The 15,493-nt window shown below is 45.2% G+C and overlaps 1 protein-coding gene across 1 annotated transcript in view; it reads left to right on the forward strand.

The window, feature by feature from the left end:
• Nucleotides 1–15,493, forward strand: part of RGS20 (regulator of G protein signaling 20) — a 42,772-nt gene that overhangs the window by 20,519 nt on the left and 6,760 nt on the right. Inside the window, exon 3 of the mRNA XM_020795947.3 lies at nt 9,286–9,369. Coding sequence (XP_020651606.1) covers nt 9,286–9,369 — 84 coding nt within the window. The remainder of the gene's footprint in view (nt 1–9,285; nt 9,370–15,493) is intronic.

The following is a 15,493-nucleotide window of genomic DNA, read 5'->3' on the forward strand; positions in this document are numbered from 1 at the left end:
ACAACATTTACCACACACCACACTGGTGATAGAGATGGTCTTATTAGTCTATTAAAGGTCATTTTGGTGATTTTTTTTTGGTCATGTTTCAATGATTCAATTTTCAGAATGAGTGACAAAACATTTCTTCAGTTAACACACTAATATAATAACACAGGTTTAAATTCAACATGGTGCTAGCAGCCAACCACTAATGTGACGAGACTGATTAAAGCTTCCTTAATATTTATTTATTTATTTTATTTATTTATTTAATTTATATGCCGCCCACACTACCCAAAGGTCTCTGGGCGGCTTACAGCATTAAATACAATAAAAATATGTACAATTAAAATGCAATTAAAATATATATAAAATTACCATCAGACCCACAGTTAATATTATTTCAGTTAAAAGCCTTCTGGAACAGGAAGGTTTTGACCTGGCGCCGAAATGTCATCAGTGTCGGCGCCAGACGAATCTCAGTCGGGAGGGCATTCCATAGTCTGGGGGCAGCTGCCGAGAAGGCCCTTTGTCTACAAGCCATCCCTCTTACCTCCTTGAGGGATGGCTCTTTCAAAAGGGCCCCCTGGCTAGATCTTAACTGCCGGGTAGGCTCATATGGAAGGAGGCGGTCCTTCAGGTATCCAGGGCCCAAGCCGTTTAGGGCTTTATATGTCAAAACAAGCACTTTGAATTGGGCCCGGGCAGCAACTGGTAGCCAATGTAACTTGTACAGAATCGGCTTGATATGGTCCCTGGCGGCCACACCACTCACCAGCCGCGCCGCTCGATTCTGAACCAGTTGCAGTCGCCGGACCGTCTTCAAAGGCAGCCCCACGTAAAGCGCATTGCAGTAATCTATACGGGATGTTACCAGTGCATGTGTAACTGTCATGAGACTCCGCTCGTCCAGGTAGGGCCGTAGCTGGTATAGTTTCCGCAGCTGGAGGAAGGCGCCCCTGGCCACCGAGTCCACCTGGGCTTCCAGTGTTAGACTGGGGTCCAGGAGCACCCCCAAGCTGCGGACCCTGTCCCTTAGGGGGAGTGTAACCCCATTCAGGGCAGGGAGATGGCCCTCCAGCCTGTCTGGCAAAGCACCCACTAACAGCACTTCCGTCTTGTCTGGATTGAGTTTCAATTTATTGACCCTCATCCAGTCCATTATCAGGTCCAGACACGAGTTCAGCACAGAAACCGCCTCACCTGGATTGGTGGAAAACGAGAGGTAGAGCTGAGTGTCGTCAGCATATTGCTGACTCCTCAGCCCAAACCTCCTGATGACCTCTCCCAGCGGTTTCATGTAGATGTTAAACAGCATGGGGGACAGTATCGAGCCCTGAGGAACCCCATGACATGAATGCCATGGGGCAGAGCAACTGTCCCCCAGCACCACCCTCTGGACACGGTCAGCCAGGAAGGAGCGGAACCACCGTAAAACAGTGCCCCCAACTCCCAACCCAGCCAGCCTATCCAGAAGGACACCATGGTCGATGGTGTCGAAAGCCGCTGAGAGGTCCAGGAGTATCAACAGGGTCACACTCCCCCTGTCTCTCTCCCGGCAAAGGTCATCATACAGGGCGACCAAGGCAGTCTCTGTACCAAAACCCGGCCTGAAACCCGATTGAAATGGATCCAGAAAATCCGTTTCATCCAGCAGCGCCTGGAGTTGCCCAGCCACAACCCGCTCCAACACTTTGCCCAAATAAGGGAGGTTCGCTACTGGTCGGTAGTTAGCCACCAGCCTTGGGTCCAGGTTTGGCTTTTTAAGGAGTGGTCGAATTACCGCCTCTTTCAAGGTGGTAGGGACCACTCCCTCTCTCAAAGAGGCGTTCACGGCCTCCTGGACCCAGGTGCGAACCCCCCTGGCTGATCTTCTAATTAGCCAGGATGGGCAAGGGTCGAGCGGAGTTGTGGTAGAACGGACAGATCCAAGCACCCTGTCCACATCCTCAGGTCTCAACAATTGAAACTCATCCATTAATACCTGACCAAAGCACGGTGCGCTGGACACATCCTCTGATTCTGCAGTAACTGTGGAGTCCAACCCACTGCGAATCTGAGCGATTTTTTCCTCAAAATGGATGGCAAACTCATCACAGCGAGCTGATGAGCAGTCCAGGACCTCCACCGGATTTCCCGGTTGAAGAAGATCCTGGACCACCCGAAACAGCTCGGCTGGGCGACATTCTGAGGAAGCAATACGGCTGGAGAAATATTGCCGTTTCGCCAGCCGTATTGCCACGAAATAGGCCCGATAATGGGCTCTAAGTCGTGTTCGGTCGGACTCCCAGCGGGATTTCCTCCACCTGCGCTCCAGCCGTCTCCCCTCTCGCTTCATCGCCCGCAGTTCAGAAGTATACCAAGGGGCTGTCTGGGCTCGGCGAGCAGGGAGAGGGCGCTTAGGCGCAATCGTGTCAACGGCCCGGGTCATCTCCTTATTCCATAGGGTGACCTGAGCTTTGACGGGAGCGCCGACCATATCGGACGGATAATCCCCCAGAGCATTCAGGAATCCATCTGGATCCATTAGTCTCCGAGGGCGGATCATCTTAATAGATCCCCCACCCTTGCAGAGGGAAGAAGAAGCTAATAGACTAAACTTGACCAGGAAGTGGTCTGACCATGACAATGGGGTCACAACCAACCCCTCCACATCCAAACCACCATCTTCCAGTCCCGTTGAGAAAACCAGGTCCAAGGTATGGCCCTTCTCATGCGTTGGGCTGATGACACATTGAGACAGCCCCATAGTTGTCATGGTGGCCATGAAGTCCTGAGCTGCCCCAGTCAAGGGAGCCTCGGCGTGAATGTTGAGGTCCCCCAGCACCAACAGCCTGGGAGTCCTCAACACCAGGTCCGAGACTACCTCCGTCAGCTCAGGCAGGGAGACTGTTGGTATGCAGCAGGGTGGGCGGTACACCAACAGAATCCCTAACCTGTCTCGCGAGCCCAACACACAATACAGGCCCTCGAGACCTCCTCTCAAAGGGATAGGAAGCCTGGTCAAGGAGATAGAACTCCTATAGACTATAGCAACTCCCCCTCCCCGACCCTCCGAGCGACCTTGGTGCTGGACCGAGTACCCAGGTGGACACAGCTGGGAGAGGGAAACACCACCCTCCTCTCCCACCCAGGTCTCAGTAATGCACGCCAGGTCAGCCCCCTCATCCAGAATTACATCATGGATGAGGGCAGTTTTATTTTGTACTGACCTGGCGTTCATCAACAGCACCGTGTGGCTCGAGGGTTTGCTGATATGGTCACCTGATACCATCTGGTTGGGAGTAGGACTAGAAGAGAGGATAGATGTAAGATATCTAACTTCTCTTCTCCTACGCGGGCATGTTCTACCCCCACCGCCATTCCTTCCCCTACCCAGCACCACCTCAATGGCTGCCCCCTCCAACGCCCTCCCCCCTTCCTGTTCCATTAGATCCGCTGTGGGTCTCTTCTTAATTGATGGCAATTAAAAACAATTTAAAAAACATTTAAAACATATATAAAATAAAACATTTCTAAAGCCCCTTCTCTCCCCCCCACCAAGTCATGTGGCTCATGTTGAGAGGAATGAGGCAGCCTGGAGCAGCAGGACCTGGTCCTGCAGACACAGAGGGGGCCGAGCAGCTCTTCTGGAAAAGAGGGCTGGCATCCAGCAGGGGCCCAACCACAGTCCACTGCCTCTCACCCAGTGGCTGTGGCCGGCCGATGGTCCCTGGCTTCCTCCTCACGCAGGCACGCTGGTCTGGTCAGGTCCCCAAAGCAGCTCTGGCTAAGAGCTCTCTCTCTCTCCCTCGGCCAGGTGGCTGGTGTTCAAAGGGGATGAGGCAGCCGGAGCAGCAGGACCTGGTCCTGCAGACACAGAGGGGGCCGAGCAGCTCTTCTGGAAAAGAGGGCTGGCGTCCAGCAGGTGCCCAACCACAGTCCACTGCCTCTCACCCAGTGGCTGTGGCCGGCCGATGGTCCCTGGCTTCCTCCTCACGCAGGCACGCTGGTCTGGTCAGGTCCCAAAAGCAGCTCTGGCTAAGAGCTCTCTCTCTCCCTCGGCCAGGTGGCTGGTGTTCAAAGGGGATGAGGCAGCCGGAGCAGCAGGACCTGGTCCTGCAGACACAGAGGGGGCCGAGCAGCTCTTCTGGAAAAGAGGGCTGGTGTCCAGCAGGGGCCCAACCACAGTCCACTGCCTCTCACCCAGTGGCTGTGGCCGGCCGATGGTCCCTGGCTTCCTCCTCACGCAGGCACGCTGGTCTGGTCAGGTCCCAAAAGCAGCTCTGGCTAAGAGCTCTCTCTCTCCCTCGGCCAGGTGGCTGGTGTTCAAAGGGGATGAGGCAGCCGGAGCAGCAGGACCTGGTCCTGCAGACACAGAGGGGGCTGAGCAGCTCTTCTGGAAAAGAGGGCTGGCGTCCAGCAGGGGCCCAACCACAGTCCACTGCCTCTCACCCAGTGGCTGTGGCCGGCCGATGGTCCCTGGCTTCCTCCTCACGCAGGCACGCTGGTCTGGTCAGGTCCCCAAAGCAGCTCTGGCTAAGAGCTCTCTCTCTCTCTCGGCCAGGTGGCTGGTGTTCAAAGGGGATGAGGCAGCCGGAGCAGCAGGACCTGGTCCTGCAGACACAGAGGGGGCCGAGCAGCTCTTCTGGAAAAGAGGGCTGGCGTCCAGCAGGTGCCCAACCACAGTCCACTGCCTCTCACCCAGTGGCTGTGGCCGGCCGATGGTCCCTGGCTTCCTCCTCACGCAGGCACGCTGGTCTGGTCAGGTCCCAAAAGCAGCTCTGGCTAAGAGCTCTCTCTCTCCCTCGGCCAGGTGGCTGGTGTTCAAAGGGGATGAGGCAGCCGGAGCAGCAGGACCTGGTCCTGCAGACACAGAGGGGGCCGAGCAGCTCTTCTGGAAAAGAGGGCTGGTGTCCAGCAGGGGCCCAACCACAGTCCACTGCCTCTCACCCAGTGGCTGTGGCCGGCCGATGGTCCCTGGCTTCCTCCTCACGCAGGCACGCTGGTCTGGTCAGGTCCCAAAAGCAGCTCTGGCTAAGAGCTCTCTCTCTCCCTCGGCCAGGTGGCTGGTGTTCAAAGGGGATGAGGCAGCCGGAGCAGCAGGACCTGGTCCTGCAGACACAGAGGGGGCCGAGCAGCTCTTCTGGAAAAGAGGGCTGGCGTCCAGCAGGGGCCCAACCACAGTCCACTGCCTCTCACCCAGTGGCTGTGGCCGGCCGATGGTCCCTGGCTTCCTCCTCACGCAGGCACGCTGGTCTCTTCCTAGGAGAAGAGACTCTTGAATCAATCCAGCCAGCCCAATATAGTCCACTCTGCTTGGTAGTTCAAGGTTTTGGGCATAATTCTCTTCCTAGGAATCATTAGTGGGAGACTTTCCAAAACCACTTACCTGTTTCGGTCCTGGTACTTTGATGAACTTCCTCAGCCCTGTTGCAGACCACCATGCTACCCAACACTCCCTCCTGTGGAGGATGCCCTAGAAGGTTCTGAGAGTCTGTAAGAACTGGGGGAGGTGGAATTGCCCTATCTTATGCTGATGGAAGTATTTCAATCAGTGGAACAATGCCACTAAATCTAGGCCAGTCATAAAATGCACTGGATAATACAGCATCCAACCGAAATAAAAAGCCTAATAAGGGTAGATTTAAAAGAAAAGCCAAAACCGGAAAAATAAATAGGTCTAATTTAGGCTCCCAGTAGGTGATAAGCAAATCTTTCTATGTAAGGAGAGTGGTTCACAATGGATTAAAAAGGGGGTGGAGGTAAGGGAATACAACTTTTGGCTTTTTTTTTCTGGAACAAGAGCAGTTACATCATTGGCTAGAGCAACTGATAGACACTGCTTGTTTTGACAAGGATGTAAAGTGATAATGAGACTTTCAAGTTTTTCTTTATGAGGTATCAGAAGATACTGTATATTTCCATTCATTTTAATGGAGTTTTTACTTAATGTTGGGAGCTTAAATGGCAACTTTCCATGCAAAATTATCTGCATTTTTAATTCAAAGCTGAAGGTTGCATTTTAGTAGGATACAGAACTATTCTTGAACTTCAGTGTATTTTACAAGTTGAACCGATGGAGCCAGAAGAAATTTCCATTTGCTCTCAAATAACAACAAGCAGGGCTGTAGTCACACACACCAAGAGACCTTATTGTGTGTTTTTTTTAATAGTCTATATACCCAGTATTAGTTCTCTTGCATATAAATAATACAAAACCTCCCACACTTCCAGCTTACTGTGACACTATTGGATAAGTGGGGCAACACAACCAGAAAGGCTCTTTTTTCCCCCAGTCCTCATTCACCTAATTTCTGAAGATCACAGAGTCTGAAGAAGAGCCTCTGTCACACACAAAAAAAGCAGGCAGGTTCATGGGATAGTAAGTGGTCCTTCATGAGTCTGTCTGTACATATGAAAACCTTCTTCTTCCAAGGACTCTCCCGACAGCACAGTTTGCTGTCCTCTAAAGATGCCGGCCACAGAGACTGGCGAAACGTTAGGAAGAACCACTTTCAGAACATGGCCAAGAAGCCCAAAAAACCCACAACAACCACTCTCCCGATTTCCTAAATCTTTTTCTACACTAGAATGTTCAGGAGTCAGAGCCCACAGAATCGTAGAACTGTAGAGCTGAACGGCTTCCCAATGGTTATCTAGTCTAAACCCCTGCCCAAACTGGAGTCCACATTCTCATTCCTCTAATCATGGAAAGGAAGCTTTCTGGACTAAAACTCTCAGAGTCTTTCAGCCTGCAGGCCCATTGGTAAAAATGGAAAGGACATCCTGGAGATTGTAGTCCAAAACAGGAATGTTTTCGAGCTCTGCTTGGATTTGCCATCATTTCAGCAGCAGCAGCTCATGAGTGGGCAGTGGAGGGTCCCCTGTCCTGATCCATGAGCTGTCCACACATGAATGTGGCTTGAGTAATAATTCAAGGCAACAGCTGGGCTTATCAGACATTGGAAATCCCTGGACCACATCCTGGATCAAAATCCCCCACACCTTCACAGCTGTTAAAAACTTTAATGTGAAGGGTACAGTGAGATGGGACAATTGAGATAGCAGGACAATGGCCATGCTCTTCCTCAGTAGCATTAGCATCATGGATCTATGTGAGAGCAAAAGAGAGAGAGGAGAATGAGTGAGAGCTTTCGCATATTTTAGGTCAGGGAGTGGGTGGAACACTGTGGTTTAAGATTAAACATGCTGCAATCAAACCCAGATTTTCCCACAGCTCTTTAAAAAAAAAAACATTCAAGTAAACTAATCAGAGACCTTTCATCTGAGCCTCTGAGGCAGAAGGGAAGAGAAACATTGCAAGAGATATCATCGCAAGAGTTATCTATCTGATAACTGCTTGAGGCTGGAAACATGGCAGAAATACAAAGTCAGCTAGGGCTGCAGACCCACACATGCATAATATAATTGTACACCCCACAGAATTCAGCTGAGCTGACATGACATGCAAGTCAACCACTGCTGGTATAACAGGATGTCCTCACCCTCTCCTGTGCAGCAAAACTTCTCTGGGGGATCTCAAAAGTCTCCAGGGAAAGTTGTAGAAGAGATACAGGGTAGATCTATATGCAGAGGCATACAAGGGATTTTACTCTGTGGAACTATATTCTAACTCCCATTGATTTCCAGTCAGATACGCTGTCACATAATGACTCAGATCCAGCCATGTCTTGCAAATTAGACGGGCAAAGTTCCCTTCCATGCAAAGGCTCCCTTCCTTCACCCACCTACCCATTTAAGGTTTCTATTCATTGTAATGTGGTGGGAAAGGTTGCATTAACCACCCACTCTTCCATTACACTACCTTCTCCCAGCAGTTTTTAGCAGTATAAAAATGTAGGCAAATCAAATATAAGAAGTAGCAAGGGGAGAGAATAGGGAAAGTGCCTTCTAGATAACAACTTCTATATTTCCTCCTAAATCTTCCTGGAACTGTTTGGTCAAGTATCAAACAGTTCCAGGGAGTTGGACCAAAAACTCAAATACTTTCCACTTTCCTAGTCCACTGAACATCAGGGGAGGAATGCCTGTACCTAAAACTGTCCCATATGCACATCTGAAACATTCACAGCACCCTAGGGCACAAACAAGCATGGCAGATAACATGTCAGAGCATGTGATGGAGACAGATTTTTGTGTATTAGTAGTCAGACTTTAGAGAAATACCATACTTAAGATCAATCATCAAATGAAGCAAGCTATGCTCAAGTTCTAGAAGTTCAGAGAAGCTCTTTCTGTGACAGGGACACATAATCAGTTCTTTCAGACCTTTTTCTCCTACTCACAGTCTGTCTATAAAGTCTGTTTCTGCCCTAAGTTGTGGATTGGAGATGGGCACAAACCTCTGGTTCGGAGATTCATGCCAGTTCATTTATCAACTGAACAGGTGTTTGGCACTTCTGAGCCCCCCACCTCTTCTGGCAGGTGCCCACTGAGAGGCAGCACTCTGGCTTCCCTGTCCCGCCTCCCCCAGGCACTGCCTTTGAGTGGGCGCCTGCCAGAAGAGGTGGGGGGCTCAGAAACACCAAATACCTGCTCGGATGACAAATGAACCAGCATGAACCCCAGAACCTGTGGTTCAGGCCCATCTCTATTATGGATGATTATCAGGATGCTGATTATTTTCAAATATGACAAACTTATCTAAAGTTAGTTTAACATATTTAGTGGTCCTTGCACTATGTAGTATTACAGATTTTCTGGGAAGCAGCTGCATGAGCTTGAGAAACCTTTGTTTCCCTGTTTTTGCCTCTTTCTTTTTTCAGACAAGGTAGACAGATTCAACACTAATAATAATAATAATAATAATAATAATAATAATAATAATAATAATAATAATAATAATAATAATAATAATAATAATAATAATAATAATAATAATAATAATAATAGTGTACCATCAAGTCAATTCCTGCATATGGTGTCCCTTTCCAGAATTTTCTAGGTAGGGAAGACTCAGAAGTGGTTCACAATTCCCTTCTTCTGTGGGTCTCCTTGGGCTTTGCAGGTTGTCCATGACTGCACAGGATGACTTTTTTCCCAGGAGGCACAGTGAGGAATTGAACTCCCAACCTCTGGCACCACAGCCAGATATCGAAAACATGGAACTATCCAGCCATTCAACATTTACATGAGCTAAAACAGTTTAAAGAGGTTGAGTTTGGTGCCTGTATTTAATATAGTCAGTTCAGAGCAGTGCTGTTATCCTGGAGTAACTGGATAGGAGCTTAGGAAGAAAACTCAAAGCATCGACAAACTGCCTTATTTCAGTTGGCTCAAACCCTGTGTCTTACCTTGCAGTCTTACTGTTAGGAACCAAGACGAAAGAACAAGAGCGGCATCACATGAACTCAGATCAGAAACCATTGCAAACTGTGAAGAAAGGTAAGAACTGACTGATACATGGGTATTTAGAAAGGGAGTAGAGGAAGCGGTTTCTCCCCCAGAGAAGGTTTCTAGTTTTCTGTTGTCAATTTTTAAAGGCATCTCTATGGTCTTCCCAAGATATGAGGTAAATTTGGGAGCCACCTTTTCCCCCATTTTCTTTATGGGAAACTAGCCAGCTCCTGCTTTTCGGTATCATCAGTAGGGCTGGTCCTAGGAAAAATAACATTCTCATTCAGCAATGCTTTTGACAGCTCCCCATCTTCATGGTTATTTTTGCAGGGCTACCCAGATGGTTGATGGGGCCTGTTGTTGGGGGCTCTGCTGTTACTACAAGAATCCATCTATACCTATACAAAACTGCAGCATACGTGGACTACATATGAAAATTCTCGCTTGCAGCTGCTCCTTGCCTTTGTTTGATTGTTCCTTCCTACACAGAGATAAGGAAATAGGAATCTTATGAGCCCGTCCTCCAAATTTCAAACTCCTTCTGGCAGAGCTTCTTTCTTCTTTCTCAATTCAGTCTCACAGGTCTTCTGACTGTGGCTTGCTTTTGGCCTTCTCTGATACTCACTCAGGAAGTATTCCTTCCTTAAGACCAGGACTCACACTTACATTGTGGTAACTGCCACATAAAATTACTGTCTAGTGGTTCCTTTCCTGGAAATCTTAGGTGGCGTTCACTGATTCACTGTTTGACTGTTTTTCTTTGTGCATCCAGAGTTCTTTCTGTGACAAGAATCTGCTCTGCTACAGATTCTTCCTTAAATACAGTGATGCCTCAACTTACGAACTTAATTGGTTCCAGAACTCCGGTTGTAACTCGAAATGGTCGTAAGTCGAAGCACCATTCCCCATAGGAATGCACTGAAATGAAATTAATCCGTTCCGGCCGAAGGGAAAAAAATCACACACAAAAAATCACTGCAAGAATTCTGTCCCTACACATAGCGTCTACAGGAAGAAGGAGTGAAGTACAGATGGGGGTTTCCTTTCCAAGTCATCTCAGATGGGGTTGTCCTGTCAGCTACCAACAAGCAGGACCTCCTGCAGAAATTAAAGACCAACTTTCCCGCAGACATGGAACATTTGGATACAGCTGAGGAAGGCGAAAAGGTACAGACAAGCGTGCATCAGAATTGCAAGATTCAAGGGCAGCCGGAGACATCAGGAAGGGAACCACAAACACAACACATTCTACACAATGCTAGGTCAAGAAGTGAAGAAGAGATGAACTGAAATAATGAAATATGAAAAGAACATTTCCATATTGCTCCTCATTATAATAGACTTAGAAATATAGTTTTTTAATTTAATACTTAAAGGATAGGTATAATGTTAAATTTATAATATTAAATATATGGAAAGTAGTACATCACGGGGAAATGGAACCCCTCTTATATTTTGGTCTGAGGGTTCATACAAAGATTACTGTAACAATTAATTTAGAATCTTTCTCCTCATACACACACCAAATATAGGTAGTAGGGTAGAAATAGGATTTGACCAGTGCCTTGTGGAAGGTAGGAACGCAAGGCAAGACTCCACAAGAGGGTAGTCTTAAGGTGGTGATCTGAGAGTTTTAGGCTGGCGGGGAAATCTCACTGATAAGTTGTTGGCCAGCCAGGGAGAGGTGAGAAGGGAAGGGAGAGGTTTAAGGGGGGCTACGTGGCAAAGTATATATCTCCAAGCTATAGAATACAGGGAAATCATTCATTCAAATGTCTTTGTTTGGAACCAAACATGTAGTTAACTACACTGACTTTAAAAGTTTGGGGAGCCGGAGATCCAGTAAAAAAAAGCACGCCTTTATTGAGTTATCAAAGAGCACAAGCCATCAATACTATTCCTTCAAGAAACACATAACACTGGGAATGAGTGGAAAAGGAAATATGCTGCTAAGGGGTAGCAAAAGGGAGAGGAGTGGCTATACTCCTTCATTCTGACATAGAATTTCAATTGAGCAAGAAGCTTCAAAACCCTAGAGGAAGATACCTTTTTTAGAGGGCACTTTTAATGGAACTAAGTCACTTGCCCTAGCTACAATTTATGCTCCCAACACAGGTCAGCTCCCTTTTCTTCATAAGGTATTTAGGAAGATAAGAAAATTCACTGATAAAGATGTTATAATAGGAGGGAACCTGAATTGGAACATGCAAGGTTTAGATCCTCGAGTTACTTACAATTCAAAACCTTCACAGGGGTTAATCTCACAAAGGTATAATCAGCATAGAAAATCTAACTTTAAAATACTACAGATATTTAATTTATATGATTTTCATGAGGTCTGGTTGGAATTTAATCCGGGAGATAACAGCCACTCCTACTGTTTTGCGGCACATGGAGTCTTTTCTCGGTTAGATACAAAAGGTTTGTTGCATAACGTAATGGAAACTAAAATAGGAATGATCAAAGTGACAGATCACACACTTTTAAAAGTGACTTTGAATCTAAGTAAACAACAAAGGGAAGACAGAATATAGAGATTCAGCTCATCACTGTTAACATCTCTAATACATGAGCATAATATTCGTAAAGGCTTGGAATTTAAGGATAATGCAGATCCCTCAATCTCCAATATCACCAGATGGGAAGCTATGAAGGCTGTACTCTGTGGCATTTGTATAAAAGAATTGTCAAAGATGAAAAGAAAGAGAAATGAAAAAATAAGCCATTTAGAATCAGAGATAACTTCCTTAATGGTAAAATATAAGGAGAGTAGTTCACGATGAATGAGGTTAATCCTAGATAGGAAAAGGGCAGAATTAAAAGCAATAGATATTGATAGAACTATGATAGGGATGTTGCACTTTCAACAAAAGTGTTATGAATTTGACAGAAAAGGGTCAAAACATTTGGCAAATAGGGAAGAGAAAAACTAGACTCACTGGTATAATAATTAAGAATGGAGAAAGGTGTCTAGATCCGCAAAAGATTCTGGAAGCTTTTACAGACTTTTATGAATAGCTATATTATGGAGAAGGAGACGACAGAGGATGAGATGGTTGGACAGTGTTATCGAAGCTACCAACATGAATTTGACCAAACTCCGGGAGGCAGTGGAAGACAGGAGGGCCTGGCGTGCTCTGGTCCATGGGGTCACAAGGAGTCAGACATGACTTAACGACTAAACAACAACAGCAAATATTCTGATCCCTCTTCTAACTCTAATGACATTAATCAATACCAGGTATTTATAAAGGTGAAACCCCTAGATGAAGAAAGTTTGAAAAATTTTGAAAATCTAGAAGAGGTGATGGAAGGTATTAAAAACATTAAACCCAATAAGGCCCCAGGACCTGATGGATATATTGGTTCCTTCTATAAACATTTTAGTGAACTTCTGGCATCTGCAAAGGGTTTTCAATGCCATCCTGGGGGGGGGGCACAACTTCCACAGACTTGGACCCAATCCAGAGTGGTGGTATTAGGACTCCATGTTGATAGAGTCTTATAGGCCAATTTCACTTCTCAGCACATACTATTTGCTTCAGTTATAGCAAAACATCTTAAGAGGTATCTTGGACAAATGATACATGAAGATCAATTTGGCTTTATTCTGAAAAGATAGATTGCAGACCCGATTAGAAGATTATTTGAAATAAATTACAGGGGGAAAAAGGAAGAAAGGAAAAAAGCAACCTCCATTAGCATTAGTTTTAGATTTCTATAAGATCTTTGATTGTGTTAGTTGGAAATTTTTACTTAAGTCGTTGCAATTATATAAATTTTGCCCTAAATTTACATCAGTATTACATGCAGTTTATTCTCTTATGCATTCAAGGCTCAGTATTAATGATCAGGACTCCAAAGAATTTTATGTTTGGAGAGGGACTAAAGAGGGATGCCTGTTGTCACGTCTTCTATTTACTATGGTGATTGAATTTTTAGCCTCATGTATAAGGGCAAATGAGAACATTCAGGGGATGCATATTAAGAATTCAACTCATGTCATCAGCTTACAGTGTATGCTGATGATGTTATATTGATGCTGAGGAATCCTATAGAAGCAACCCCTCATATACTAAAAGAATTAGAAAAATTTTTCAAGACTGCAGGACTTCAAGTGAATTTTAGGGAATTTGATTTAATGTGCTTCAATATAACCCCCCCCGATCAAATTTCAATGTCACAAAGGCTGAAAGTCCCACTCACAAATAAAGGGTTTAAATATTTAGAAGTCTTCATAGCTAAAAGTTCTACCAAGCTTCTCAAATTCAACTATGTAGGTATTTGGAAGAAATCCAAATTAGAAATGAAAAAATGGGAAAAACATAACTTATCACTATCAAATCGAATTGCCCCAAGATGATGATTTTACTCTGGTTTACATATCTCTTTTATGCCTTGCCTTTAAAAATTCAAGATGCCACATTCAAGATGTGGCAGAAAGGAATTGAAACATTTATTTTTAATAGGAAAAAAAAAAACAGCTCAGCAAAATCCCTTCATTACCGTCCAATTTCTAAAGGAGGTTAGGGTATACCATCACTTCACACATATTATGAATCCTATCAGCTTCATATAATGATGCAGCTAGACATAGGACCAGGCCAAACTCCTTTGCTTCAAATAGAAATGGAATTACTGTACTGGGTACATCCAACTAGGAAAAATACAGGCCAATACTCTGAAACAGGCCACAAGGTGCCTCACTTCTTTTGAAAATCTTCTCCTCTCTCTAGCTGAAACAAATAAAGGAGCAGCATCAACACTTCATTGGTTGCTGATTGAGGTAGATCAAGAACCATCAGCAGGGCTGCGGGAGACATGGGAACATGATTGGAATAATCATGAGATTTTGAGATTGCCTCAAAAATACTCCAAAAATTGCCTCAAAAATACTCAAAAAATTGTATTTGACTCCACTTTGTCGCTGTTGGAGAGGCTGTAAGTGTAAGGGATCTTTTCAACACTTTTGGTGGTATTACAAAAAGGTAGACCAATTTTGGGAAGTAGTGTTTAATGAAATAAATAAAATTACAAACCCGTTGATTAACAAATCTCCAGATTTTACACTTCTTACTCTTTTTCTGGGGAAAAATGAAACCATTTTTTAACAAAACCTTAATAGGCCATCTTTTGACTGCAGCAAAACAGACCATAGCGAAAGGAGTATCAATTGCAGTATGGTACTCAAGAGTATGGCAGGTAGCACTGTGAGAAAAATTAAACACCAAATTGCATACAGTTAAAGGGATAAAACACTTTGACTCTTTTGCAACTCACTGGCATCCTTTTATTGTTTATATGAATAGAATGGATAACAAGGGACTCCCTGATGTATACAGAAATTATACTTGGAAGATATTTATAATTTTCCCCTAAAAGATTTATAAGAAATTTGATATGACTTTGCCATGGGAATGGGAATGGGAGGGTCAGAGGGAAGAAGGGCATAAAATATAAGAATGTATATACAGTGGGGTCTTGACTTAAGAACGACTTGAGTTAAGAACATTTTGACTTAAGAACCACTCTCATAGGAAAATATTGACTTGACTTACATACTTAGATTTGAGTTAAGAACTGAAAAAAACCCACGAGGGGGTTTGATCACATACCCCACCCACGAGGGAGGCAGGGAAAGTGCAAAATGTGAACTTTCAGTTAACTGTTGGCCAGTGAAAAGGGTGCCTGTCTGCTTCCTCACTCCTCCCAGCGTTTAGAGAGTGGATTGGGAGACAGTCTTCGGACTGCCTGGTACTGCCTGGACTGTATTTTCCCTGCCTTCCCTGAACCTTTCTTGACCTAAGAAAAAAAGAAACAAAATATCCCCCTGTAGTGGTCGAAGGCGGAATAGCAGCTTCCCATTAGTTTCTATGGACGGAAAAGAGCAGATACGGATCAAATGGTTTTCAATGCATTCCTATGGGAAATGCAGATTTGACCTGAGAACTTTTTGACTTGAGAACTGCCTTCCAATACGGATTAAGTTCTCAAGTCAAGACCCCACTGTATTTAATAAAAATTAAAAACCAAACAGAGATACACAATAGTCATATAATATTAGGTGATGAAAGATAAATGATTGATCACATACCCCACCTTCAGTCCAAAACCTTTCTGCAGAACCAGAAGCTAGGAAATAAGTCATAACATACAAATATGTTTTAAATGG

The sequence above is a fragment of the Pogona vitticeps genome, chromosome 4 (assembly GCF_051106095.1).
Source record: "Pogona vitticeps strain Pit_001003342236 chromosome 4, PviZW2.1, whole genome shotgun sequence".
In the NCBI taxonomy this organism is placed as follows: Eukaryota; Metazoa; Chordata; class Lepidosauria; order Squamata; family Agamidae; genus Pogona; species Pogona vitticeps.